Source organism: Tachysurus fulvidraco, chromosome 1 (assembly GCF_022655615.1).
Source record: "Tachysurus fulvidraco isolate hzauxx_2018 chromosome 1, HZAU_PFXX_2.0, whole genome shotgun sequence".
NCBI lineage: Eukaryota > Metazoa > Chordata > Actinopteri > Siluriformes > Bagridae > Tachysurus > Tachysurus fulvidraco.
The window spans coordinates 2,686,845-2,712,413 of NC_062518.1; the positions used below are offsets into that span (position 1 = coordinate 2,686,845).

General features: G+C 41.6%; 2 protein-coding genes across 4 annotated transcripts in view; both read right to left on the minus strand.

Annotated features, from left to right (window-relative positions):
• Nucleotides 1-63: 63 nt before the first annotated feature.
• eif3jb (eukaryotic translation initiation factor 3, subunit Jb) lies at nucleotides 64-8,852 on the minus strand. Of its 3 annotated transcripts, none has more exons than XM_027154129.2 (8): nucleotides 8,659-8,837; nucleotides 8,476-8,567; nucleotides 6,083-6,149; nucleotides 4,284-4,357; nucleotides 3,946-4,060; nucleotides 2,249-2,422; nucleotides 1,328-1,401; nucleotides 64-678 (listed from the first exon to the last, which is right to left on the minus strand). In XM_027154129.2, exons 1-8 carry the CDS (start codon nucleotides 8,678-8,680, stop codon nucleotides 544-546), a joined length of 753 nt encoding a protein of 250 aa, XP_027009930.1. In that variant the 5' UTR covers nucleotides 8,681-8,837; the 3' UTR covers nucleotides 64-543. The 3 variants fall into 3 exon arrangements, with proteins under 3 accessions (XP_027009930.1, XP_047673148.1, XP_047673142.1); XM_047817192.1 differs by having other exon boundaries at nucleotides 4,284-4,361; nucleotides 6,086-6,149; nucleotides 8,659-8,704; XM_047817186.1 differs by having other exon boundaries at nucleotides 656-966; nucleotides 8,659-8,852.
• Nucleotides 8,853-10,108: 1,256 nt separating this feature from the next.
• strc1 (stereocilin 1) overlaps nucleotides 10,109-25,569 on the minus strand; it is a 32,650-nt gene continuing 17,189 nt past the window's right edge. The window contains exons 15-28 of the mRNA XM_027154059.2: nucleotides 25,315-25,376; nucleotides 25,075-25,210; nucleotides 24,888-24,976; nucleotides 23,546-23,681; nucleotides 21,512-21,711; nucleotides 21,302-21,392; nucleotides 20,064-20,223; nucleotides 18,583-18,770; nucleotides 18,296-18,451; nucleotides 13,794-13,936; nucleotides 12,387-12,535; nucleotides 12,048-12,145; nucleotides 11,368-11,518; nucleotides 10,109-10,653 (exon numbers count right to left, since the gene is read on the minus strand). Of these exons, the coding sequence (XP_027009860.2) occupies nucleotides 10,556-10,653; nucleotides 11,368-11,518; nucleotides 12,048-12,145; nucleotides 12,387-12,535; nucleotides 13,794-13,936; nucleotides 18,296-18,451; nucleotides 18,583-18,770; nucleotides 20,064-20,223; nucleotides 21,302-21,392; nucleotides 21,512-21,711; nucleotides 23,546-23,681; nucleotides 24,888-24,976; nucleotides 25,075-25,210; nucleotides 25,315-25,376 (1,857 nt within the window). The 3' untranslated portion in view covers nucleotides 10,109-10,555. The remainder of the gene's footprint in view (nucleotides 10,654-11,367; nucleotides 11,519-12,047; nucleotides 12,146-12,386; nucleotides 12,536-13,793; nucleotides 13,937-18,295; nucleotides 18,452-18,582; nucleotides 18,771-20,063; nucleotides 20,224-21,301; nucleotides 21,393-21,511; nucleotides 21,712-23,545; nucleotides 23,682-24,887; nucleotides 24,977-25,074; nucleotides 25,211-25,314; nucleotides 25,377-25,569) is intronic.

Consider the following 25,569-nt stretch of genomic DNA (forward strand, 5'->3'; position numbering starts at 1 on the left):
TGATGTTGCTGACAACTGGCAATCAGAGATATAGATATAATTCTGTGGAAAATATCCATTTTGTTTAAACCTAGGACATTCTGTATACAATTACTTTTGCATAGAATATCGTTTGTTTATGTGAATAAAATTGCACAGAGGTTAACAGCATCGGCTATTTCGGTATTTCGACCAAAATAAACAGGTTTTCTGTAATATTTCGTATAAGGCATTATGATTATTATTAGTTTCTTGTGTTGGCCAACTGGAGAAGACACTTGTGCAAAGATGTCTCGGATCCTAAAGTCTGTCAGAGGCAGAGTTGTAAATACAAGGCAATTTGTTAGATCTTCCTTTTGTCACCAAATGGCAACGTTGGTGATAGCAGCTTCACTAAGAGTTGTTTTGACCACCGAAGCAAAAAAAAAAAAAAAAAAAAAAAAGTCAAAGGTAGACACAGTGTTCAGTTTACTCCAGGATGGCACTGATGAGAGAAAACGAGAGACGAGGGGATGCTGTATGTCTGGAGTGGGGTAGGTGGGGGAGGGTGTGATTCAGCCTTCGTCACATGAAGTCCTCGTAATCGTTATAGCCGCCTTCGAATTCGCCGTAATCGTCAAAGTCGTCTTTCTTTTTCGCTTTCAAACCACCGCCGGCGAGGACGATTTTCTTTTTCTTCTTAGCGCCTTTGGCTTTTTCCTACAGGGAAAATATCACGTGACAAACGTAAGCAAAGACAGACGTACTCTGTCTCAGAATTAAAACGTCCTCTTCTGCAGAACGTCAAGATTAAAGGAACGATTTAACAGTAAGCGAGCGGACGGCTCCCTCTACTGCACGGAAGAGGAATTACACTTCTAGGATATACTGTTCGGTAAGCTCTTTATCCAGGGCTTGCTGGATCCGGAGCCTATACCGGGAATGAGGCAGGAATAATTCCTGGATGGGATGCCCAGACCTCTAGGACACATGCAGAAATTTGCATTCCTGATGGTTTTCAGGTGGAAAAAGGACAACATGGTTTTTATTTTGTAGGAATTGTAGGAAATTACATTGAAGTGTTTTGCTATTCTACAAGAAAAACAAAATCCTGGTTTGAAAAAAAAGAAAGAAAAAGGATAATTTGGGCTAATAATGTGTAAAATGTAACACCACCAGATGGGTTTTGCTTTAAATTAATTATTCTGTAGTGGGGGTATGCAAACTTCGGAGTGTGTATTGTCAATAAAACTCAAAGCAACACAAATAAATAAATAAATAAATAAATAAATAAATAAATAAATAAATAAATAAATAAATAAAACAGACAGATAAAAACAGGGATTTAAAAAATTATTTCACAGCTTACCCTTTCCTGCTTTTGCTTTTCAGTTTGAAGAACTGACAGGGAATTGTTGATTTTCTTCAAGTCCTCTACTTCCACTGCGGCACACAATAACAGACAAACTTTATATATTTAAAATGTCAAGATTTGAGCAATCATGTGCATTTATTTTACTTAAAAACACGATTGAGAATGAACAGGACCGAGGTTTGAACTCCGTTGCACTTAGGTTTGCAAAATTCCGGAAATTTTCAAGGCTGGAAACTTTCCACTGGAATAAAATGGAATTTAAAAAAAAAAAAAAAATGCAGAGTTGCCTATAACAGGGAATTTAAATGTAGTTTAAAAAAATCTTGCAGCATTTTTTTTTTTTTTAACAACAAGATTTAATGCGATTTAAGCCTGCGTTCCTCAGTCACTTGCACATGGCACACTGCTTACTGGAGGGCCATTGAGGCCAAACTCCCTGCAAGTACTTACATTCTTCCATAACATGCACAGTAACACTTTATTTTAGGGTCATGTAACTAGTTGCTTATTAGCATGAATATTAATAGAATATTGGCTATTTATTAGTACTTATTAAGCACATATTAATGCCTTATTCTGCATTACCTTACTCTACATTCTTAATTGTACCCAATACCTAAACTTAATAACTACCTTACTAACTCTTAATAAGCAGTAAATTAGGAGTGTTACGACCAAACAAAATGTTTATTTATGTTTGTATACGATATAGTTTATATACATTTCCCTATATTTTCAAATAATTCCCATAAACTCACGTAAAGTTTCCAATTTGGAATATTTCCAAAATTCTCCAGATTAAGTTCCCGTAGGAAAGTTTCCGGAAATTTTCCACCCCTTCGCAACCCTAGTTGCACTCGAATAGAAATTTAAGCCACATCCATAAAATGGACACAAACACAAACATTTACTCACATGAAATACAGAGCTCCTGAAACAGCGACTCCAAAAAGCTAGAATAATGCACCGACTTCTCAAACTGTGTGATCTTGTCTTTCAGGGCTTTCTCGAAAGCTAAAAAGTCTTCCTTAGTCGACGGACACATGGCTTCGATTCCAGAGGCACTATTCGTAGTAGTCGTGTCAATACCTGCAGATCAGAACAGTCCGAGTGTCATCGACATCCTAATCTACTAAATAAGTCATTTCTAGTAAGTAACTTAACCTAATAAGTCACTTTCTCAGTCATTTCTGAGATGTACAACTTCAGCATTTAAATGTGGGGTCTCCGTTGTTTGAGAAATGCTTCAGAAAACTGAGTCGGGATGACAAACAAAACAAAAAAACAAATGTGTAGCCAATGAGCAGAAAGGGGCGTGTCTTGTCAACATGGGCGGAGAGAGTGTTCAGTGCGTGACATTAGCAGAAAGTGGTTTTAACATTGACATGGAGGATAAAAACAAAGAAAGAAAGAGAAGAAAGACTTACGATAAGGACAAGAAGTAGGATGTGTTAATATAGGATCAGCTTTCCAGCGCTGGAGAGAACTGAAGGAGCAGGAAGTTGGCCACATATTCACAGGTTGGAGTTTCCCGAGTCAATAACTCCTGAGCTAAACGCTGTTACTACACAAATAACACCTCTTTTCTATCGTAGTAATGTAGAGAGGCAGCTACAACCGCGTTTTGTGTAGTAACAGCGTTTAGCTCAGGAGTTATCGACTCGGGAAACTCCGACCTGTGAACATGTGGCCGACTTTACTTAAGACGCCGAGGCGCTTTTTTCCTTCTCGATAGGTGAGTAACGTTGGTTTTGCTTTGTTACACAGAACTAATATATGCCTTTGTCCTTTACATGATTATGCTTGTGTGGCATTTTTGCTTGTTTGTTTATCTACAATCGTATTGTTCTTCCCTTCAGCTATGATAAAGACACGTTTCTTTCCGTTAGTCGCCTGGGTTACGTATGTATGTGTGGGCGGAGCTATCGATACAGGGGTGGGAGCAGTTTGGGTTAGGGGTGTGTTTGTTTTGGTGATTTCAAATGCCAACATTGGCTTTCAAACAACAGAGACCCCACCTTTAAATCATAGCCTTCTATATTCATTTGAAAAACTAGCAAAAATTTAATTAATGAGATCATAATTTAAGATTTCTTCACTCTTTCTTCACAAGAATTTTTTATACTACTAAAAATGTCATTTTAACTAGTACAGATCTGGTGTTTACTAATAAAAAATTAGACGTGTTGAAATACTTTTTTTTTCTAGTGAAAATCAATTTCTGATTTAACAAATTAAATTCAACTTTTTACTATTTTTTTCACTAGTTATTGAAATTTTACTAGTCAAAACAATTCAATAGTTTTAACCATTTGAACGGGGAAACATTTTACGATTTAAATTCCACTAGTGATAAATGTACTGATACTAAACACTACTGTTCTTATCAAGAAGTTAATTTTGCTATAATTCCTTACCACAAGCATCGATTTTCACCAGTGATAAAATCCTTTCTAGTGGAAATTAATTTTTAAATAATATAAGCTTTGATTTTCACTAGGAAAATACTGAATTATCACTAGTAATTTGTGTGTTTGTTACCCAACGTTGCTTAATAAAATAGGACTAAGTGTGTAAGAGGTTACTAAGGACTGACACGTGACAGAACTCACCGAACGCTTCACGTGCGAGCGCCAAGTCCGACTCCTCCTGCAGCTTCTGTACGCGCAGCTTCTCAGCTGCCAGTTCTTCAGGGGTGAGCTCAGGAGCAGCCTGGGACTCTTCTATCTGCTCAAATATCAGTAAGAGACAAGTCAGGATTTCTTAACTGAACTTAATCGGAGCAATGAAAAAAATCTCAAGAACAAATTTTAAATCTTTCAAATGGTCTCGATAATCAAAAATGCCACCGACTCCGGATCGAAACTGCTGCTCTGAATCCGAGAGATTTTTTTATTTGAAAAACAAACAAAACAAACCGCTATAAAAATGACAATGAAAACTGACTCACCCTTTTCTTTAGCTCCTCATTTTCTTTCTCTTTGATTTTAGCAACCAGTTTTTTCTTTGCTGGAACTTTCACCTCTGTGTGTGAAAGAGAGGGGGGGGCAGAGAGAGAGACAGAGAGAGAGACAAACAGAGAGAGAGAGAGAGAGAGGGAGACAGAGAGAAAGAGAGATAGAAACAGAGAGAGAGACAGAGAAGGAGATATAGAGACAAAGAAAGAGAGAGAGACAAGAGAGGCAGACAGACAGCGAGAGAAAAAGAGAGAGAGAGACAGAGAGACAGAGAGACAAAGAGAGAGAGAGAGAGAGAGAGAGAGAGAGAGAGAGAGAGAGAGAGCGCAAGCGAGAAAAAAAAATCTTCTTGAATTATATCTGGGTGCCCTGCAATATATATTACAACTCCACACATAATTAGAAATCTTACCCTAATGTGATTTTAACGATTGTGAATAATTTATTAACGCACCAATGAGGAACGCCAGTAATTAGACGGACTAAAAATCGGCAAGCGGAAACCGTTTAACCAAAACGAGCCTTTAGAAGCGAATGAGAATCGTAACGGTCGTGTACACGTTTAAAATAATCCACCCGTCAGTGGGTGGAACAGAACGACGACCTGCGAGTGCACAAGACTACACGTGTCATGTAGACTTCTTAATGCTGATGAGGGAACATACGAGTAACGGTCATCTTCATTTCCTCCTGATCACGTCTTTGATAGCAGTACGTTGGTATTATCCGAGCGTTAAATCATTCAACTTCTGTCTAACTCTGTTCGTTATGTCGCTCAGGTTCATCATCGATTTCACTTCCTTGTGTGGATAATTTATAAACACGTTTGTTTACCTTCTTTATGTATTTTTACAAATCTAAGGGCCTTTTTACACCCGGTCACTTCGTGTGTTCTCTCTGATCCGATAGCTATCTGATTTGTTAAAACTGTACCATTTACATTAGGCCACATAAACGCGTCTCGGCGAATCGGATATCGATCCGATCTTTCTACTCCCGCCCAAAATGCTAATATATTTACCTCATTTCCGGGGTAATTGAAACAGAACACACTTTGGTGTATGTGGTTTTCAGAACGCGATCAGAAAGAAGACGAAAAAACTGGTTACGATGTTTACGCTACAAAAAACAGCGTTTACTGTTTGCTGCGTTTTTGCTGGAGGCAGCAGCGCGTTTTAAGACCCGACGAGACGCCTGGGTGAAAGATCACCTGCGAGTGACGTCCTTCCGTTTGGGAGGAGTATAGCGCTGACGTATGGGGCTTGAACAACCACATGCATTTACACCTGTCCAGTTACATCTGAAACGCGTCCCAGACCACCTCCTGAAGGGGTTTGTACCATCGGGTTTATATCCGTCTCCAAAACGTTTCGGGGGGCATTTAGACCTGGTCTTTTTACCATCGGGTAGCTATCGGATCACAGAACACGCAGGAAGTGACCAGGTGTAAAAAGCCTCTTATTCACTTTTCTTCCTCCGTAACAAACTTCAGTTCATGCAAAAAATTTAACTAACAGCTTCAAAAATGCAAATAACTGCTGCAGCAGCTTGCAGACTTCTAACGATGTAAGACTACCACAGGAAGAATTTATATTAATTTATACATTTATATTATTTTAATAAACGTGTTGAAGAAACGGTTATTAGCCTTCATGCTCTGACTATCATCATCATCATAAATCAGTTGTTTGTTGTTTTTATTTGAAGTGATCAAAAAAAAACAAAAAAAAAAACGATCGATCATGAGGCCACAACGTGTCGCTTGTACTCGGCTCTAAACCGGAAACCACACCTGTTTTTTTCTCCACCTCCTCCTCCTCCTTCTTCTTTTCTTCCTCCTCGTCATCATCCCAGTTATCCTGGACGAGAAAAAAAAAAAGAACAGATGTAATCGAATGCACTTAAATGTTATTTAATACTACATCCATAATGAACTGCACTATTGTGCTAATCAGAAAACACAAACACTTCAGTGAAAGAATAAAAAAGCTGGGGTTCTGGAAAGCGTTCCTAGGCTCCAGATCACGTCTAAGACGAATTACTGAGGGATTCTGACATTTTATATTAGTTTAAAAACTCAAAGGATTTTGGATCACCACATCCTGGAACACCACAAATCTATTCAAGATCACCTATAAGTGACCGAAAGATATTCGGCGTCACTGCTAAGAGCTTCTAGAACACCGCTTAGACATCTGATGGCACTTCTATAGGATTCTAGATCACCAGAAATTCCCGAACACTTCTAAGGTACTCTAGATCACTGGTTAGGGATCCTGGGACACAGCCAAGCAATGTTAGGGTCTTAAGGATTCCATACAACTTTCGAGTTTTCCACTCTTAAGGATTCCATACAACTTTCAAGACACTCCATAACACATCCTAACATGTTCCAGATCACATCTGAAAGGTTTCCAGAACACATCCTTCACATTACAGCTGCTTAACTGGGATACAATAACAAATTTAGACTCCTAAATGGTTTAATCGGCTCTAAATGAACCTGGAACCCTTCCATACATTTGTCTAAGTTCTAAGTGAACCTGGAACCCTTCCATATGTTTATCTAAGTTTTAAGTGAACCGGGAACCCTTTCATACATTTCTCTAAGTTCTAAGTGAACCTGGAACCGTTATATACGTTTCTCTACGTTCTAAGTGTACCTGGAACCGTTATATATGTTTCTCTACATTCTAAGTGTACCTTGAACCCTTCTATACGTTTCTCTAAGCTCTAAGTGAACCTGGAACCCTTCCATACGTTTCTGTAAGTGAACCTGGAACCCTTCCATATGTTTCTCTAAGTTCTAAGTGAACCTGGAACCCTCTATATGTTTCTCTAAGTTCTAAGTGAACCTGGAACCATTCCATACGTTTCTCTAAGTTCTAAGCAAACCTGGAACCCTTCCATATGTTTATGTTCTAAGCGAAACCCTTCCATATGTTTCAAAAAGTTCTAAGTGAACCTGGAACCCTTCCATATGTTTCTCTATGTTCTAAGCGAACCTGGAACCCTTCCATATCTTTCAAAAAGTTCTAAGTGAACCTGGAACCCTTCCATATGTTTCTCTATGTTCTAAGCGAACCTGGAACCCTTCCATATGTTTTTCTATGTTCTAAGCGAATCTGGAACCCTTCCATATCTTTCAAAAAGTTCTAAGTGAACCTGGAACCCTTCCATATGTTTCTCTATGTTCTAAGCGAATCCCCCAAACAAGAAAAGAAAAAGAAAAAGAAAAAAAACACTCCTATAACAGTTCAATCAATCCAAAGTGGACCGAGAGAAAGTTCAGGTTTAAAGTTAATCCATCAGCCTCCCATATGTTTCTTTCTGTTCTTCTAAACGACTCTAGAACGATTCCTTTTGGCTCAACAAGTTCTAAATTAATCCATTAAACCCTTCCCTGTTTCTATCAGCACTTCTAGCCACCGGTGCTCGTTAACACAAAGCCAATGCTATCAGTTCTCAGTGTTTTCACCACACACCTATGGGCGTTAGACTCGGGGACTTCTAGAGAGTTCCATGAGACTCTAGAACAGTTCTAGAGGCAACTGTTGCACACCGTAGCATGACTCAGAGCCTCGCTACACTTCATGTGACCCCCTGTCACGCTGACGTCAAATAAAACACGAACTTTCAAATCAAATATCACAATTTTACACCCAGGAAGCTGTTCGTTGACGATAAAATAAAAAAAAGTGACGCGTTTAACAACACGATCTGACACGGAAAGGTCCGAGCTGCGTGTTTAAAAGCGTGTTAGAGGCATAAGTGTACAGTGCTGTAGAACAGACACGAACACACAAGTAGCTGTTGCTATCATTGCTAATGCTAACATGAGGTAATCGGCTAGCGACAGCGTGACAAGAGTGGGTCACAAGAGTAGTGTTTAAGTGTGTGTGTGTGTGTGTGTGTGTGTGTGTGTGTGTGTGTGTGTGTGTGCTAAATAAAACGGTGTGTTGTGTTATAACAGCTGTGATCATGATAACGACCCGGTTTCGGTGTGTAAGCTAACAACAACACTAGCTGTGGGGGAAAACCGCTATTTCAGCTAACAGCTAAAGTCTCGTGCCGGCCGAAAGCTAGCTAACTAGCATAGCTTAGCCATTAGCACTGTGTTAGCTAGCTGAGTGGCTAAAACATCTGGAATGAAGTTGTGATATTTAATCGCTGAGTTTTTCTTACCTTGACGTCGTCTTCCTCGTCTTCTCCCTCCCACCGGTCCTGCAGCCCAGTCGGCCTTTTTATCGGTTCATCCGCCTCGAAGTTGTCCGCGTCTACACACACACACACTTTAAACTTTAACCCACCTTCAGAACTTACATTAAAATGTAACCGGTCTATAAATGAACAACACCCCCATCTTACCCCAAGAATCGGAATCCGCCATTTTGTGATATGTGCGAGTTTATCACACTCCTAAAACAGCTAGCTGAAGGAACGCATGTGCGCGCCACTGAGCTTCTCCGGAGCGCGTTCACGATTCCTAGCGTGCACTGCTGATGACGGGGTAGCTGTAGAACGCGCGCTCACGATTCCTAGCGTGCACTGCTGGTGACGAGATAGCTGTATAACGCGCGCTCCCCCACCAATGTGTCTCTCTCTCTGCCCACGTGTGACCCGTGAACGCGCTCCGGAGAAATCTAATTTGGAAGAATTCTAGCTGACTCAGATGGGAAGGGGTGGCTCAAGTGGTTAAGGCTCTTGTTAGTTGATAAGAGAGAATCGAGGTTCAAGCCCCAGGCCCTCAATCCTCCCTGCTCTGGGGGGCGCTGTATCATTGCTGACCCTGTGCTAAGACCCTGTGCTCAGACCCTGCGATCAGTACTCAAACCCTGTGCCCTGACCCTGCGATCAGTGCACAGACCCTGTGCCCAGACTGTGCGCTCTGACCCTGTGCTCAGTGATGTGATCATGCACCCTGACCCTGCGCTCAATGTTCAGAACCTGCGCTCAGTGTTCAGACCCTGTGCCCAGACCCTGTGCTCAGTGCTCAGACCCTGCACTCAGTGTTCAGACCCTGTACCCAGACCCTGCGCTCAGTGCTCAGACCCTGCACTCAGTGTTCAGGCTCAGTGCCTGCACTCAGTGTTCAGACCCTGTGCCCAGACCCTGCACTCAGTGTTCAGACCCTGTGCCCTGACCCTGTCTGTGCTCTGACCCTGTGCTCAAAAGGTGGGATATAAGAAGAAAGAATTTCACTGTATTTTATATGTGACAAGCAAATGGTTTTTAGCTATATTCAAAAGCAAAAAAAAAAAAAAAAAGGATTTTATGGGTCATGCTGCTGCCATTTGATTGGATGACTGGATAGCTTTCAGGTGTACAGATGTTCCTATTTAAGTGACTTCACAGAGCTACACACAATTTCAAAAATACAAATTCACAAAATAAATAAATAAAATGGAAAATATAAATAAATAAATAAATAAATAAATAAATAAACAAACAAATAAATAAATAAATAAATAAATGGGACAATAAAATGTTTTGTGTTATACACCCACTTAATGCTTCTGTTTTGTGCTCTTCTTCTTCTTCTTCTTCTTCTTCTTCTTCTTCTTCTTCTTCTTCTATTTTAGTGAAATATCACTTTATTCCTTATAGTGTGTTTGAGTGTTAAATAAAAGTTAACAAAAGACAGATCCTGTCACATTTCCTCTGTTTGCATTTAAATCCTAAAGACTTAAATTGAGATGAATTATTTTTAGGACTTATATCTTGTTTTGATTTATCCAGGAATATAGAGATATTTCAGTAGCTTCAATGTGACGCACAATAAATCGTATTAATTCAATGAAATGAAATGTAACCTCACTTTAATGTAAATTCAGAGAAAAACCAAAGCCAGAAGCATCTCAGCTGCACTACATACTGTAAAGCCTTTAATCAAATCTCATAGCTTACATTGGTAACAAAATCAAAAATGATTTGAAGTTTAAAAGTAAATGTAAATTAATTACCTCTCATTTTTACAAGCTATATATGAGGAAAATAATTAAATAAGAGGTTAATTAAGAAAAATATAATTTCTATAAAGGCACAAAGCAATAAAGTAATGAAACATAAACATGCACGGCTATAAATAGGAGGATAAATAATTCCGAGGATAAATAAATGAATGAACAAATAAAATAAACACTAAACCTAACCTGTGATGCAAACATGTAGAGTAAAATCCTCAATTATACATTGATCAAATTAAAGTGCTGTTATTAAATAATATACAGTATATTGCACAGGCTTCGTAAAGTATCTCTTTTTATCATGTACAGCTGTTGAGGAGGAGTGTGAGGACGAAGACCAGCACACTGCAGACATGGCAGAAGGGACAGACTTCAGCTCTTACTCCTAATGACCTGCCTGTGGACACAGAGATGAGAAAATAAGTTTATCTGTGTTAGTGTTAAATGTGGGGTCTCCGTTGTTTGTGAAACGCTTCAGAAAACCGAGTCGGGACGACAAACAAAACAAAAACAAAACAAGCATGTAGCCAATGAGCAGAAAGGGGCGGGGTCTTGTCGATATGGGTGGAGAGAGTGTTCGGTGCGCATGTGTGACATTACCAGAAAGCGGTTTTAACATTGACATGGAGGATAAAAACAAAGAAAGAAAGCGAAGAAAGACTTACGATAAGGTAAGAAGTAGGACGTGTTAATATAGGATCAGCTTTCCAGTGCTGGAGAGAACTGAACGTCTTCCGTGTGAAAAGGAGCTAAACCTTTCACGGTACAACACACAGTACTATAAAAACACATTTGTATTACCATAGTATTACTCGTTGAGTTGATTTATTGATAAAGATATGCCCTCGGTCTGGTGTATGTCTGGGGCCGAGCTATCAAAACAGGGGTGGGACCCATTTGGGTTAGGGGCGTGTTTGTTTTGGTGATTTCAAATGTCAACATTGGCTTTCAAACAACGGAGACCCCACCTTTAAAGTAAATAAAGTGTTTGGTGGTATAAAGCACACACACACACACACACACACACACACACACACACACACACACACACACACACACACACACACACACACACACACACACACACACACACACACACCATGTAGTGTACCTCTGAAATCTACGGGTTTGTCCTCGATTGGGTTGAGCACCATGGACAGAGCGGTCTGCTGTACGGAGCTGAGAGCTGAACGTTGGGCCATGGTCACCGAAGCTGCCTGCTCATAGCTGAACATGCTGATCTGCTCCTGACTAAACACCACCTGAACGAGGACAGAACGGCACGCTCTGTGCTTTACTGAACGCGTCATGTGTTTATAACAACATTTAGTGGACGGGAACAACGTACATCTAATCTGGACTCAAGTACTTTTAAGTGTCTGTACTTTATACTTCATGTAACTCGATTACATTTCAAAGTTATGTTATATAGTCTTATATACAGAAACGTATGTTTATCTCATTTATATGAATGAGTAGATAAATGTTAAACGCCAATGTCTTATATCCTATTTTCCCCCCATAGTCACCGATCACTCAGAAGTAGGATTATATATTTAATTATGTCTATAAAGTTAAAATCGAGGTTTAATAACCTAGGTTTAATACGATCTTCACCCCAACTACAGGATTTTCTTACTTTGTCCAACACTCTTTTTTTTAACATGTGCTCCAAAATAGTAAACTTGTATCTCAACCAATTAGGAAGTATAACTTTTATGCATCTGGTTAAATATGAAGCTTGTGAGTCAGATGATGTCTGAAGAGTTTAAAAGCCCTGGAGACACTCACTGCAAACTTTTTGGGTGTAATGAGCGAGATGGCGAGCGGAGCGATTCCTTCTATCTGCTCCTTCACCAGGGCGGACATGGCCATGTCAGGAATTCCAGCTGTATAGAAGTGAGACAAGAAAAGAGAATTAATAATACACTATATGAAACAACGATTAAAAAGATCCAACACACAAAAGCTGTGGTTTCCGATGAAAGAAGAATCTGTTGTGAATTTAAAATGAACGTAAGAAAAGACTTGTGGAAATGAGAAATCTGCGTAAAGTTATAAACGCATCACATCTTCGTTGTGCTGACATTCTTTAAAACTTGCTTTAGTTTTAACGTCATTATTTCTTACCAGCGAATGCTCCGATCTCGATAAACACCTCCGGACCCCACATGCTCACGGTTCCGAACGCCAGACTGTTGCTGAGCAGAGAGATGACGGCCAGCAGCTGATCCTCAGAACACGACAGATTCAGACGGCCGAGCCACATCGCAGCCTTACTGATGATACAAACAACAACAACACGGATATATCTACAACATATTCATAATTTACCTGGTAATTTGTTCATGTACACTGTACAATTTGTACTATACTCAGACTAATTAGTTTCCTTATATGTTTAATCTCTAAAATAAATAAATAAATAAATAAATACATACATACATACATACATACATACATACATACATACATACATACATACATACATACATACATACATACATACATACATACATACATACATAGATAGATAGATAGATAGATAGATAGATAGATAGATAGATAGGGGGGCACGGTGGCTTAGTGGTTAGCACGTTCGCCTCACACCTCCAGGGTTGGGGGTTCGATTCCCGCCTCCGCCTCATGTGTGTTTGAGTTTGCATGTTCTCCCCGTGCCTCGGGGGTTTCCGGTCCAAAGACATGCATGGTAGGTTGATTGGCATCTCTGGAAAATTGTCCGTAGTATGTGTGTGTGAATGAGAGTGTGTGTGTGCCCTGTGATGGGTTGGCACTCCGTCCAGGGTGTATCCTGCCTCGATGCCCGATGACGCCTGAGATAGGCACAGGCTCCCCGTGACCCGAGAAGTTTGGATAAGCGATAGAAATGAATGAATGAAATAAATGAATGAATGAATGAATGAATGAATGAATGGGGCAGTGGTGGCTCAACTGGTTAAGGCTCTGGGTTGTTGATCAGAGGATCAGGGTTCAAGGCCCAGCGCTGCCACTGCTGGGCCCTTGAGCAAGGCCGTGTATCATAGCTGCATAATAGCTGCCCCTGCACTCTGACCCCAACCTCCTCAGTTGGGGTATGTGAAGAAAAGAATTCCACTGTGCTGTAATGTATATGTGGCGATAATAAAGGCTTCTATGCCCTGTTCTTCTTCTTCTTATTATTATTATTATGGTCCTGAAGATGGCTACCAAGTGTTAGATGCTTGGCCCCCTAACAACACATCTACTGTACATCACCAGCACCAACAACCAAACCAATCCAATCCAACGTTTAATGCTGGTTATCGAGTATCAGATCAGTGCCATCTCTAATTAATATTAACTGGAGTATTGCAGCTATTACAACTGATTCTTAAAGGTACTTTCTTTTGTTTGTTTGTTTTTTCGTTCCTGTCTGCTACACCTTATAAAGCATAAGTGATGTACAGGAAGAGCAGACATGTCTCCTGTGAGTGCTTCAGGAATTAAACATAGTAAATAAATCTGATTAAGAACAACTCATTTATTAAATCATCTTACCTGAACTCTACAGGGTTGAGTGTTTGGATGGTGGAAGCTTCGATCCCACAAACGATGTGTCCCAGAGCCACTAAAGAGCTGGAATTCAGCTGACGTGGGGTTTGTTTGGTGACGTTCAGCACGGTGGAGAACAAAACTCCTAACTAGGTGAAAAGTGTACAGGAAATAAACTGAAGCATCAGGAGTTTTGAAAAAGCGAAATGTTTCAGGAATAATATAACGTGCTATTGGACTGTTTGTATTTCTTTGTAATAACACAGGAACACAGTGTGTCGTATTTTATAGTGAGGGAGTTCTGACTTAACCAAATCGTGTATAATAAAAACAAAATCAACCCCCCAAACTCCCGAAGTGTCTTTTTTTGCTGTATTTATTCGTTAATCATTTATACATAAAATAATGAATAACTAAATATATAACTAAAAATTTAATAAATATTTAATTAAATATAAAATAAAATTATTATATATAAATAAATAAATATATATTATATTAATATAATAATAATAATAATAATAATAATAATAATCAATAAAACAAATGAACAATAATTATTATGTTAAGAATTTTTTACTATTATTATTTTATTATTATATAAATAATCATTTTTGCTGTATGAAGAAGTGCACTTTTTTTTTTAACTAGAATAGCTAGTTTAGGTGCTAGATTTTGGCTATACTCTACTACACAGATACACTGATACAACAATACACTAATACACCTATACACTAATACACCGATACGCTGTATAGCGATAATACACCGATACACTGAAAGTGAAAGTAAAAGTGACGTGACATACGGCTGACATAAGTATTCGATTCGATTTAATTCAAGTTTATTTGTATAGCGCTTTTTACAATAGACATTGTCTCAAAGCAGCTTTACAGAACATAAACATAGAACAGAAGGTAAACATAAGGAATAATATAAAGAATTAGTATAATAAAAAATTCAAGATTATTATTAGATATATATAGTTCACAATGTGTATGTATTTATCCCCAATGAGCAAGTCTGAGTAAGTCTGAGAATTCGTTCTCTGTGTTTAACCCATCCAAAGTGCACACACACAGCAGTGAACACACACACACCGTGAACACACACCCGGAGCAGTGGGGCAGCCGTTTATATGCTGCGGTGCCCGGGGAGCAGTTGGGGGGGGTTCGCTGCCTTGCTCAATCCTGGTATTGCCTGGTATTGCCGGCCCGAGACTCGAACACACAACCAAGGGTTAGGAGTCAAATTCTCTAACCATTAGGCCACGACTTCCCCCTAACAATACACTAATACACCTACACACTTATACACTAATGCAATGACACAATGATACACTAATACACTGATAAGCTATATACCGATAATACACCGATACACCGATAAATAGGTAATGGAAAAACTCAGAAAGGTAAGAACCAGCGCTGATCGAACATCATCTTCAAAATGAAGCTCAAAATCATCCACCTTATATCCATCCTCATTATCTAAGGCCATGACCTCAGCTGTGTTTGGTCATTACAATATGTAACACCACATTTTCTTTTTGGACATTGTGGGTTTCTCAGACACCATTACATATCTCTCATTCTTCCAGAATGATGTAACCATTATAGCCAAACCTCAAGCATAACGAATATAAAAAAATATAAAAGTGTCCTTGGTTCTTATCTTTCTGGGTTTTTCCTTTACCTCTGCCTGTAAATTTTTCCAAGATTGGTGTTAACTTGTATGCATTTTATTTCGTTATATTGTGTTATATTTTGGTTCTAGCTAAACTGGACACGGCTCTCATAAAATGTCACATAGAGTCACGTAGCACTGGTAGGAGTTTTCCCTCAGCTCAAAGGGAGAGCCTCCGAGTTGTTACCGAAGCTTTCCGACGGCCCATTGAGCCCTCTAGTGTAACTGATGCTGTCGTTCAAACCCACTCAAAGAGTCATGGCAAGTCCAACAAACAACCTACCTGCCCTCTTAAACCTTACATGCTTAGACCAACTAGGCCTTCTGGCAGTGGTCCATCCAGGCTATCGGGTAGAACGGACGAGGACAGAATTCAGCGTCTACATCGAGTGCTGTTATTGCACTTGCCTAAATGACTAAGTTTGATATGGCGTATTTTAATTGAATCATGCTTTAAATTTTGATCTTATTACCAGATACACAATTTGAATCCAATGCTTGTTTAACCAATAAACATCACCATTTGGTGCCTGAATGTCACCCATGTTGTCTTCTTGTTTATTACACATATACAAATGCAGATAGGCCACATGCAGGCTTAATCACGATGATGATTATGTTCTGGAGAAACTTTGCCACTTTGGCTTGATGCTGAGACCAGGCCTTGAGTCCTCGGTGTCGCCTGATGCCGGTGACCGGGAGACGGGATGCCAAATTGGTGCTTGAGGAAGCAGAAGGGTGGCAAGTGGGCAGCTGTCCGTGCTAGGCTAAAAACAAACCCTAACCGCCCGGCCCTTGCGTCCATTCTATTCTCAAACCTTTGCTCCCGGGACAATAAGCCGGACTACATCCGACAGAGCAAGAGTTTAGTGTGTCTTTGTTTTCATGGAGACGTGACTCAGCGACAGAGTTCCAGATGCCACCATTCAGCTAGATGGTAAGGCTCACGTGGTGGTGGTGTGTGTGTGTGTGTTTACAACAACACGGAATGGTGCTTGTTTCTAATTACTGCTCATCACTAGCGAAGGTTGTGGCTGTTAGATGCAGGGCAGAACGACTTCTATGTCCGGTTTGAGGTGCAGAACAACGTAGAAGACAACATCCCTGGTAGAGTGCTCAGGGAATGTCCAGAGCAGCTAGCAAATGTCTTCAGTGACATCAACATTTCCCCAAAGTATGTTGTATGTTGTTCCTACATGCCTCAAGACAACCACCATCGTCCCAGTGCCAAAGCAGTGTCCTGCCTCAATGACTATCGTCCCATTACGTCTGAACTTCCTACGAAGGCTGAGGAACATATATCTCCCTCCACCCATCCTGACTACGTTCTAAAGAGGGACCATTGAGAGCATCATGAGCAGTTGCATCACTGTCATGTTTTGGGAACTGTACCATGCGCAAGAGTCTGCAGCGGAAAGTGAGGACAGCTGAGAAGATCATCGGGGTCTCTCTTCCCTCTATCACAGACATTTACACTATACACTGCATCCGCAAAGCCAACAGCATTGTGGAAGACACCACACACCCCCACACACAATCTTCACCCCACACACAATCTTTTCCCCACACATCCCTCACTCACACTTGTCACCCCACACACACTCTTTACCCCACACACACTCCTTACCCCACACATCCCTCACACACACTCTTTACCCCACACACACTCCTTACCCCACACATCCCTCACACACACTTTTCACCCCACACGCCCCCACACACACACTCTTTACCCCACACATCTCACACACACTTTTCACCCCACACACACTCTTTACCCCACACATCTCTCACACACTTTTCACCCCACACACCCTCACACACACTTTTAACCCCACACATCTCTCACACACTTTTCATCCCATACATTCCTCACACACACTTTTCACCCCACACCCCCCCACACACTCTTTACCCCACACATCCTTCACAACACTTTTCACCCCACACATCCCTCACACGCATTTCACCCCACACACCCTCACACACACTTTTAACCCCACACATCTCTCACACACTTTTCATCCCACACATCCCTCACACACACTTTTCACCCCACACACACTCTTTACCCCACACATCCCTCACACACACTTTTCACCCCACACACCACAACACAGGATCTTTACCCCACACATCCCTCACACACACTTTTCACCCCACACACATCTCACACACACTTTTCATCCCACACACACCTCACACACACTCTTTACTCCACACATCTCTCACACACTTTTCACCCCTCACACACACTTTTCACCCCACACACCCCTCACACACACTCTTTACCCCACACATCCCTCACACACACTTTTCACCCCTCACACACACTTTTCACCCCACATATCCCTTCACTCTCCTGCCATCTGGGAAAAGGTATTGAAGCATTCGGCTCCTCACAACCAGACTGGCTTGGTTTCTTCCCTTAAGCCATCAGACTCCTTAATAACCAGAAATGAACTCTACCGCTCACACACACACACACATACACACACACACACACACACACACACAGACACACACACACACACACACACACACACACAACCTGGACTGTACAAATCAAATCACTGGTCGGTGCTGTGTTGTGTATTCTTGTCATGTCCTGTCTTTTTTTCTTGCACTGTTTTTACACAATGCCTTTTTTGTGGCTAGGACGACTTACTGTACTTTAGCTCCTTAGCTCTGTGTTGTTTTATGTAACTTCATGTCATTTTATGTAGCACCGCGGTCAATAGTGGACATCTCACTATGTACTCCGTCAGCTCAATATGGTGAAAATGACAATATTTTGACTCGACTAATACACAGATAAATACCTGCTTTCTGGTCCAGGTGCTAACGGCTCCTAAAGGTGCGATGGAGAGAATTTCCGACAGTTTGAGTGACCCCAGTTCCTCCAGTGAGAGCTGTGTGGCAGTGCGACCCAACTGAGCGATGACGGATGGCGTAAAAGAGGAAACAACTCCGTACACCTGCAAGCAAACACCTTATGCTGGAATCTCACACACAATCTCACTTAAGCATTTAAAAAAAAAAGAGGAGATGACCTAGGAATGTTTAAGATGGAAGGATTATATGAATGCAGTTCAGTAAAATCAGTTACCTCTTTGGTTTTGTGGAGAAGCAGCAAGAGATGGTCGGAGGTGAAGGACGGTTCCTGGCCAAAGAGCTCGAGACACCGGCGGAAATCCGAGGACGACATGTTCACCAGGATGTTAATGGGCCAGACAGCTGGACCGGTCACATGCATGCTCTCACAGGATGGAGGTGTGCTGGAGGTCATGAGTGACGCTGTGTGGATCAGGTTCAGAGTACCGTATGAGAGATCTATACATCGTATATACATTACGGTCACTTTAAATGAATTTAAATAAAGAAGTTAAAAAGAAGTTAAATGAATGTACCACAAAAGAATTATACATATTCCATATAATAAATCATTTGTTTTAAATCCAAAATTCTTTTCCAAATCCAGTTTCAAACTTTGGAATCTGTTAGAGGATCCGATATCCGATCCACTATTTTTTTTTCTTCTCGGAGAGTGACAATTTCTATCACAAAAAAAGTGCCAATTTCTATCACTGAAAGAAAAAATCTAAAAGTCAAATAACAAGCTTGAAATAAGTGAGAAATGTTTATTTAAAGGTGGGGTCTCCGATATTTGAAAGCCAATGTTGACATTTGAAATCACCAAAACAAACACGCCCCTAACCCAAATGGATCCCACCCCTGTATCGATAGCTCCGCCCACACATACATACGTAACCCAGGTGACTAACGGAAAGAAACGTGTCTTTATCATAGCTGAAGGGAAGAACAATACGATTGTAGATAAACAAACAAGCAAAAATGCCACACAAGCATAATGATGTAAAGGACAAAGGCATATATTAGTTCTGTGTAACAAAGCAAATCCAACGTTACTCACCTATCGAGAAGGAAAAAAGCGCCTCGGCGTCTTAAGTAAAGTCGGCCACATATTCACAGGTCGGAGTTTCCCGAGTCGATAACTCCTGAGCTAAACGCTGTTACTACACAAAACGCGGTTGTAGCTGCCTCTCTACATTACTACGATAGAAAAGAGGTGTTATTTGTGTAGTAACAGCGTTTAGCTCAGGAGTTATTGACTCGGGAAACTCCAACCTGTGAATATGTGGCCGACTTCCTGCTCCTTCAGTTCTCCCCAGCGCTGGAAAGCTGATCCTATATTAACACGTCCTACTTCTTACCTTATCGTAAGCCTTTCTTCTCTTTCTTTCTTTGTTTTTATCCTCCATGTCGATGTTAAAACCGCTTTCTGCTAATGTCACACATGCGCACTGAACACTCTCTCCGCCCATATCGACAAGCCCCGACCCTTTCTGCTCATTGGCTACACGTTAGTTTTGTTCTTGTTTTGTTTTCGGCCCGACTCGGTTTTCTGAAGCATTTCTCAAAAATCGGAGACCCCACCTTTAAGAATCATATATTTATTTGACTGTAATCCTATAACATGTAATATCAGATCCATTTGACTATATTATGTTAAGTTATTTTCACATCACTGTTCTTAACTATTTATCGTATAAAAAGTGAGGAACTCACAGCGTCCCGGCTTCAGCAAGCCAGAAAAGTACTGAAGCACAAACTGCTTCTTGGAGAAGATCTCATCTGCATCGTATTTGCACACAGAGCCAACGTCTCCGCTCTCCCACTGCTGCTGGCTGCTAAACAGCCTCTCGATACGCTCCAGACTCATCAGAGCCTGCGGAGACACAAAACCCACCTTTCACTCGACCACATTCTACATCCCGATCGGTCGGAGATCCAATCTAAAAGCCCACGTTCGTATTAATGCATTAGCGTTTCTATGGTAACACCTTTCACATGGTGGTGTAAGTAGTTAAGGCTCTGTGTTGTTGATCGGAGGATCGTGGTTTAAGCACCTGCACTGTGAATTTCACTGTGCTGTAATGTGTATGTGACAAAATAAAGGCTTCTATTCTACTCTACAGTGTTTAAACATAAATATATTATTCATTCATTCATTTTCTACCGCTTATCCGAACTTCTCGGGTCACGGGGAGCCTGTGCCTATCTCAGGCGTCATCGGGCATCGAGGCAGGATACACCCTGGATGGAGACCAACCCATCACAGGGCACACACACACTCTCATTCACTCACACACTACGGACAATTTTCCAGAGATGCCAATCAACCTACCATGCATGTCTTTGAACCGCGGGAGGAAACCGGAGTACCCGGAGGAAACCCCCGAGGCACTGGGAGAACATGCAAACTCCACACACACAAGGCGGAGGTGGGAATCGAACCCCCGAACCCTGGAGTTGTGAGGGGAACATGCTAACCACTAAGCCACCGTGACCCCCAACATAAATATAGTGAATTGTTATTTAAATTTTCAGACGGAGTCTCCAGTGTCAGCACCCTGCGACTATCCTAATTTAACCTGGAACTAAGATCGATGTTCTGCTTTGGAAAGTCCTCAAAGAGATGCTGGTGAGAGACCAACACTTGTAGCTGCTGTAGCATAAGTGATATCAGGAATTAATAGCTTCAAGGAGACTCGCCAAAATGAATAATAAATATAAATGGATAAAAGTGTCGTTCTGAGGAAAAAAAACGCTGTGTTGCAAAAGGAATAAAACACTTCTAATTATCTTACGGTGGTAAAAGTAACAACACGAAGGGTTTTAGTTTGTACCTACTGTAGCAGATCTAATGTTCATCTCCTGGCACTAGCCGAGGAAAAAATGCAAATAAATAAATCGGTAGTTTATAAAGTGTAAAAAAAAAACAACAAACTGATAAAACAGTGTACCGGAGGAATCAGCTGGATGGTCTCTTGGGGCAGGAAGAAGAGGAATCTGTCTACTTGAATCAGGGTTGTTGAGTTCCAGCTTTGGACTGGGCTTTAAGATGGAAGAAAAAGAAAACTCGAGTCTGTTGTCCATGTTAGTTCGCTTAAATAGCAATCTGTGCTTTTTCCAAATGATATAGAAATATTTCAGATGATATACTTTTTGCTCACCCAAACGTGCCGGCTTCCTGCAGCATCGATGCGACGGCGTCTCGTTTGCTAGCGTTATAATAACAGAAACCTCGTAGAAACTCGATGCTGTCCACGAAGAATCTCCTGTCCAGCTGCAGGAAGACTTCGTCCAGCACGAACGTCGCCATGATTCCCAACGAACGAAACTCCTCCTCGGTGTACGTACCTGTGTTCAGACCCTAAACAGGGTAACATCACACAGAATAGCGATGGATGGAGGGAGAAATGGATAGACCTTGATAGACTTTAAATCGTTTAATGTTCATATGAATTAAGGCCCTGGAATATACTGTGGAGGTTAAACATCTTCATGCTAGTTCACAAGGTCAGGGAGTAAGAGAACCATCTAAAACATTTGTTTTTATAATATTAGCATTGATATTATAATATTATGGATTAATATGGATTAAAGGTGGGGTGCACGTTGTTTGAAAAATGCTTCAGAAAACAGAGTCGGGTCGACTAACAAAACAAACGTGTAGCCAATGAGCAGAAAGGGGCGTGTCTTGTCGATATGCGGCGGAGAGAGTGTTCAGTGCGCACGTGTGACATTAGCAGAAAGCGGTTTTAACATTGACATTGGGGATACCTGCCGTTACCTCTGCCTCGGGTTCTAGGTGTTAAACGTCGTCTTCTGCGGGAAACGGCGCTAAACCTTTCACGGTACAACACACAGTACAACGAAAACACATTTGTATTTGTAAAAATTTCCCAAAAAGCAGGTTCCGCCATAATAGTTGCCTGGGTTACGTGTGTCTGTGTGGGGCGGAGCTATCAAAACTGGGGTGAAACCCATTTGAGTTAGGGGCGTGTTTGTTTTTTGTGATTTCAAATGTCAACATCGGCTTTCAAACATCGTGCACCGCACCTTTAAATTATGACAAAATGGTGGTGTATAAAAACGGAGGGCGGGTCGGTCGGTCTGATCGGCGCCGTAAGCTGTAAACAGGTGTCTCAGAAAGCTCAGTGAAGCGAATCAGGATAAAATCCACTTCCATAACGTAAAGTGCACTCTGACCATTTATGGACGTTTGTGGGCGTCACTAAAAGCAAATGAGTCATGTCAGGAACACGATTCGTTCTCGACAGGTCATCGACATACACACATAATAACGCAAAACTTTTTCCAACCACTTTTTTGAATCGGGCAGAACGATTTTGTCCGGTTTGACTTGGCCGAACTTTTGCGCAAAGTTTTTTTTTCTAAAATCAGACCGATTGTTTTTCTTTCAGAGACGAGTCAGGAATGCAAGAACAAGACGAACATCTAAACAAATCGAATCCGAAAACTCTTAATACGCTCAGTACAATTTTTGTTTATGATTGTATGTTTGGGTTTGTAGTGGATGAAAAGTGATCTTATGCCCCTTTTCCACTGGCGAACCTTCTAAGAACCGGTTTGCCTTTCCACCGGCTAGAGAGCCGTCACAGCGCCGAGTCTGACGTCACTGACATCACATACGTGTCACGTGTCCCAGCAACGTTAGCGCAGCAGCGGCAAACACAAACACAAACAACAACAATGGCGGATGTTGCTTTACTGTTAATGCTCATGGCTTTGCGAACCTACATCGGCATCCAAACGCGGCGAATAAAACGTGTACGTGCGGCTCCGTGTAATCTGTATAAACGGAGGTCGTAATCGATAAAGTACATAACATTATTTTATCGTTAACACAGAAAAAAATGTAGCCTTAGCATGTAGCTACCTACTATCATGTGTGCTGATAATGTATCATATCGCGGTAAAGTAAAAGTGTATTAAACATTAGTATAATTAAGGTACATTATCTAATGCGCTAACAGTAGCCCCGCCCCCACCTCCTGACACAAGTGGTTCTTAAGAACCACTTTTCCTGGTTCGGAGCCGGTGCTTTGGAGGTCGAAACAGAAAGAACTGGTTCTGAATTAGGCTCTGGCTCCGAACCAGCACTCGAACTGCCTCGGTGGAAAAGGGGCATTTGTCCTTGAGCTCATGATGGAGTTCATGTCATGGTAAAAAGTTAGCCTCACCAGGCTCTGCACCATCTTGTCCACCAGCATGACCTGTTTAATCCCAGGCATAAGCAGGAAGTACTGAGGATCCAGAACGATCGTTCTCCTGAGAGAGTCCATCAACGCTGGGGAGAACTTCTTAATAGAACTCATCCTGCAAAACAACAGCATTTTCCTCATGATATACAGAACACACACTCTGCTTTACCCACAATGCAACAGTGTCTCATCTCAAACCTGACAGAATTGCCACTGAGTAGTGAATTCTGACTGATCAGAAGGGTACGAGAGAACGAACACAGAGATGTTCAACCCTCAATCTCTCCCTCAGTCTCTCTCTTGTTCCAGCAGTCTCCCTCAATCTCTCTCTCTCTCTCTCTCTCTCTCTCTCTCTCTCTCTCAGTTTCTCTCTCTCTGTCTCTCCTTTTCTCTCCCTCAATCTCTCTCTCTCTCTCTGTCTCTCTCGGTCTCTCCTTTTCTCTCCCTCAATCTCTCGCTCCCTCTCTCTCTCTCTCTCTCTCTCTCTCTCTCTCTCAGTTTCTCTCTCTCCCTCAATCTCTCTCTCTCTCTCTCTCTCTCTTTCTCTCCCGCAGTCTCTCTCTCTTTCTCCCTCTCAGTCTCACTCTCTCACTCGGTCTCTCTCTTTCTCCTACGCAGTCTCTCTCTCGCTCAGTCTCTTTCCCTCAGACCCCCACTCTTTCTCTCACTCAGTCTGTCTCTCTTTCATTCTCTTTCTCTCTCAGTGTCTCCCTCAGCTGCTCTTTTTCTCATCCTCATTCTCTTACTGTGTCTCCATTTGTCTCTCTTTCTCTCCCTTAAGTCTCACTCTCTCTCTTAGTCAGTCCCTCTCCCTCAGACCCCCACTCTCTCTCTCTCATTCAGTCTGTCTCTCTGTCTCTCTCTCTGTCTCTCTCTCTCTCTCTCTCTCTCTCTCTCTCTCTCTCTCTCTCTCTCTCAGTATCTCCCTCAGTCTCTCTCTTTCTCTCAGTCAGTCCCTCTCTTTCGTTCTCTCCCACAGTCTGTCTCTCCCTCAATCTCTCTCTCTGTCTCTCCCTCAGTCTCTCTCTTTCACACTCAGTATCTCCATCTGTCTCTTTCTCAGTCTCTCTCTCTCTCTCTCTCTCTCTCTCTCTCTCTCTCACACGCAGTATCTCCCTCAGTCTCTCTTTCTCTAATTAAGTGTCTCCCTTAGTCTCTCTCTCTCTCTGCCAGTCTCTCTACTTCTCTCTCAGGATCTCCTTCAGTCTCTCTCTCTTTTTTCTCTCCCTCTCACTCAGTCCCTTTCAGTCAGTCCCCCATTCTCTCTCTCCTTTGGTCTCAGTCTCTCTTTCTCACTCATCTACTCAGCTGAAAAACGTACGGGATGGACAGAGCGATCTGAGATCCCATCTCACTGAGCAGATCCAAGAAGAAGTTGGACTTGTACATTGCTTCAAACAGACACCTTTTCTAGATCAAAGAGAAAACAGTAAATCACCGCAACGATGCGAACAAAGTACGTAAATGTGTGTTTATGATTTAGTCTCGTATTAACTGAATATAAATACCAGTGATGGGTGCAGAGGCACCGTTTGATGTCTCAGGACCTGCAGGAGGCCACGCATGGAGGACACGTTTACAGAAGTCTGGAAAAGCTTCGTCAACACGTCACAGCTGACACCCTGAGCCACTGTCCCCAAAGACCTGGCCATAAAAACACACACAGTTCACCTGCAAAGCGTGAAAGACATCTTGCAGATGCAGATTAAACAAAACGGGAGACATAATGAGGTTCGAGTGACACTCACATGAACTGCTGGTTTGTGAGACTCGACTTGTTTCTCATGACCTCATTGAACAGAGTTATAGCCTGAGGGAGATAAATACAGCACATCAACAACTAAACCATCAGGACGCTGATAAAACATCTCATGTTGTGTGTCTCAGGTGTGTGTGTGTGTGTGTACCTGTCATGGGTTCCAGGTGTGTGTGTGTGTGTGTGTGTGTGTGTATATATACCTGTCATGGGTTCCAGGTGTGTGTGTGTGTGTGTGTGTACCTGT

What these genes read in the sequence shown, in the direction of transcription:
- eif3jb (XM_027154129.2), bottom strand. Translation starts at nt 8,680, where the DNA reads ATGGCGGATTCCGATTCTTGGG. An exon ending in GGCGGATTCCGATTCTTGGG is followed by an intron (nt 8,568 to 8,658) that starts GTAAGATGGGGG and finishes GTGTGTGTGTAG; the next exon opens with ACGCGGACAACTTCGAGGCG. An exon ending in GGAGGTGGAGAAAAAAACAG is followed by an intron (nt 4,358 to 6,082) that starts GTGTGGTTTCCG and finishes TTTCACACACAG; the next exon opens with AGGTGAAAGTTCCAGCAAAG.